The sequence below is a fragment of the Plectropomus leopardus genome, unplaced genomic scaffold (genome assembly GCF_008729295.1).
Source record: "Plectropomus leopardus isolate mb unplaced genomic scaffold, YSFRI_Pleo_2.0 unplaced_scaffold23588, whole genome shotgun sequence".
Classification (NCBI taxonomy): Eukaryota; Metazoa; Chordata; class Actinopteri; order Perciformes; family Serranidae; genus Plectropomus; species Plectropomus leopardus.
The window spans coordinates 1-1,792 of NW_024625589.1; the positions used below are offsets into that span (position 1 = coordinate 1).

Sequence of the window (1,792 nt, forward strand, 5' to 3'; positions counted from 1 at the left end):
TTATTCCTAAATTATCTATTAAATCAGTTTTGTTACATTAACATTAATATATCTAGTAATATAAGTTTGAAATATTGCTACCATAAATAAGTATATACAGTATATATATATGCTTATTAATTATAGCAATATTTCTGACTTATATTAACAGTTTGGTTAATGTTAATGTAACAAAACTGATTTAATAGATAATTTAGGAATAACGAGTCTTGTTAACATAAACAGCAGCTGACTGACAAACATCGTTTTCAGCATCTTACCGATTTATTACTCACAAAAATGTTTTGTTTTCTTCAGCCGGCAGCAGGAAACGTCATCTTAATGTTTGTTTCATCGACGCTGCTTTAGTTTTTTAAACATCCGAAAGTGGCACCAAAGTCTGGAGCCCTGAAAAAAGATGGCGGCTGCGGATGCCTCTGACGTGTATGTATCCATGTGTATATATATATCTATCCTGACCTTCATCTCCCGCTGCGTCAGGCCGGCTGCGCCGCCGTGGCCGGGCTGCTGCACTTCTTCCTCCTGGCAGCATTTAGCTGGACGTGTCTGGAGGGCATTCAGATCCTCCTGCTGGTCCTGGTCTCTAAGGTGGACTTCAAAACCCTCTTCATGATGGCAGGCGGCTACGGAGTCCCGGCCGTTATTGTTGCCGTCTCTGCGGCGGTTAAAGGCGACGGATACGGCACCAGGAGACAGTAAGTGGTGCTGATTTGGTATTTTTGTTTGCTTTATTTGGTCGATAAAGTGTCAGCGTGTTTTTGCAGCTGTTGGTTAAACGTGAATCTGATCTGGAGTTTCTTCGGCCCCGCCGGCGTCTTCATCACTGTGAGTGAGACAAGAGAAAAACTACGTCTTCAGCTGACATCAGTGCTTTTCTTAAAAAAAAAGAACTTCATCGACGTTTTCTTTCAGGTAAACTTTTTGGTCTTTCTCGTCACTGTGTGGAAACTGGCACAGAAGCTGTCGACTCTCAGCCCCCAAACGGACCATCTGCTCAAAATCAAGTTAGTCACAAATAACAATTACACAAAACCCGACGCATTTAACAAAAAAACACGTGCACCTGTCCCAACCGCTCCGGAGGACTTTTATTTTGACAATATTTATGACATTTTCAAAATAAATTGATTCAGAAAAGACACAAATTGGTCATTAATATTCCCCAGAACCGAGAAATGAAGTGTTTGATGCTCAAAATTTCCTGGAAAAAGACCAAAACCCCCAAATTTATTTAAAATCGGGGAACAAAATTATTTATACAGTATATTGCTTTTTTCCTCTTTGAGGAGATTCTAGGATTTTGGACATTTCTAAGAATTTAAGACGCTTCAAGGATTTTTGGACATTTGTCAGATTTAAAACATTTTTAGGATTTTATGACATTTGTCGGATTTAAGGGCATTTCTAGGATTTTGGAACATTTCTAGGACTTTAAAATGTTTTAAGGATTTTAGGACATTTGTAAGATTTCGGTTTAAGGTTATGACTGTTACTAACCACATTTACTCAAGTACAAATCTGAGGTACCTGTACTTTACTTGAGTATTTTCCTTACATGTTATTTTATACTTTTACACCACTACATTTCAAAGGGAAATATTGTACTTTGTAAAGTAACTGGAGCAGTTACTCTACAGGTATATGGATTTTTGAAAACCAAAACAAAAAACAAAATACACATACAAACAAACAAAGAAAACCAAAACAACAAACCCAAAAACAACACTTTTTAAATTTTTATATATATGTACACACATTATATCTTATATAAGTATGTTTTATGTAGATTATA

The 1,792-nt window shown here is 36.7% G+C and overlaps 1 protein-coding gene across 1 annotated transcript; it reads left to right on the forward strand.

Annotated features, from left to right (window-relative positions):
• Positions 1–480: 480 nt before the first annotated feature.
• Positions 481–1,176, forward strand: LOC121966218 (adhesion G protein-coupled receptor E4-like; the record flags this gene model as incomplete). The annotated part of the gene is made up of 3 exons (XM_042516326.1): positions 481–695; positions 765–825; positions 913–1,176. Coding segments are annotated over 3 exons (492 nt in total), but the record flags the coding sequence as incomplete, so codon positions are not given.
• Between the last annotated feature and the right edge of the window lie 616 nt (positions 1,177–1,792).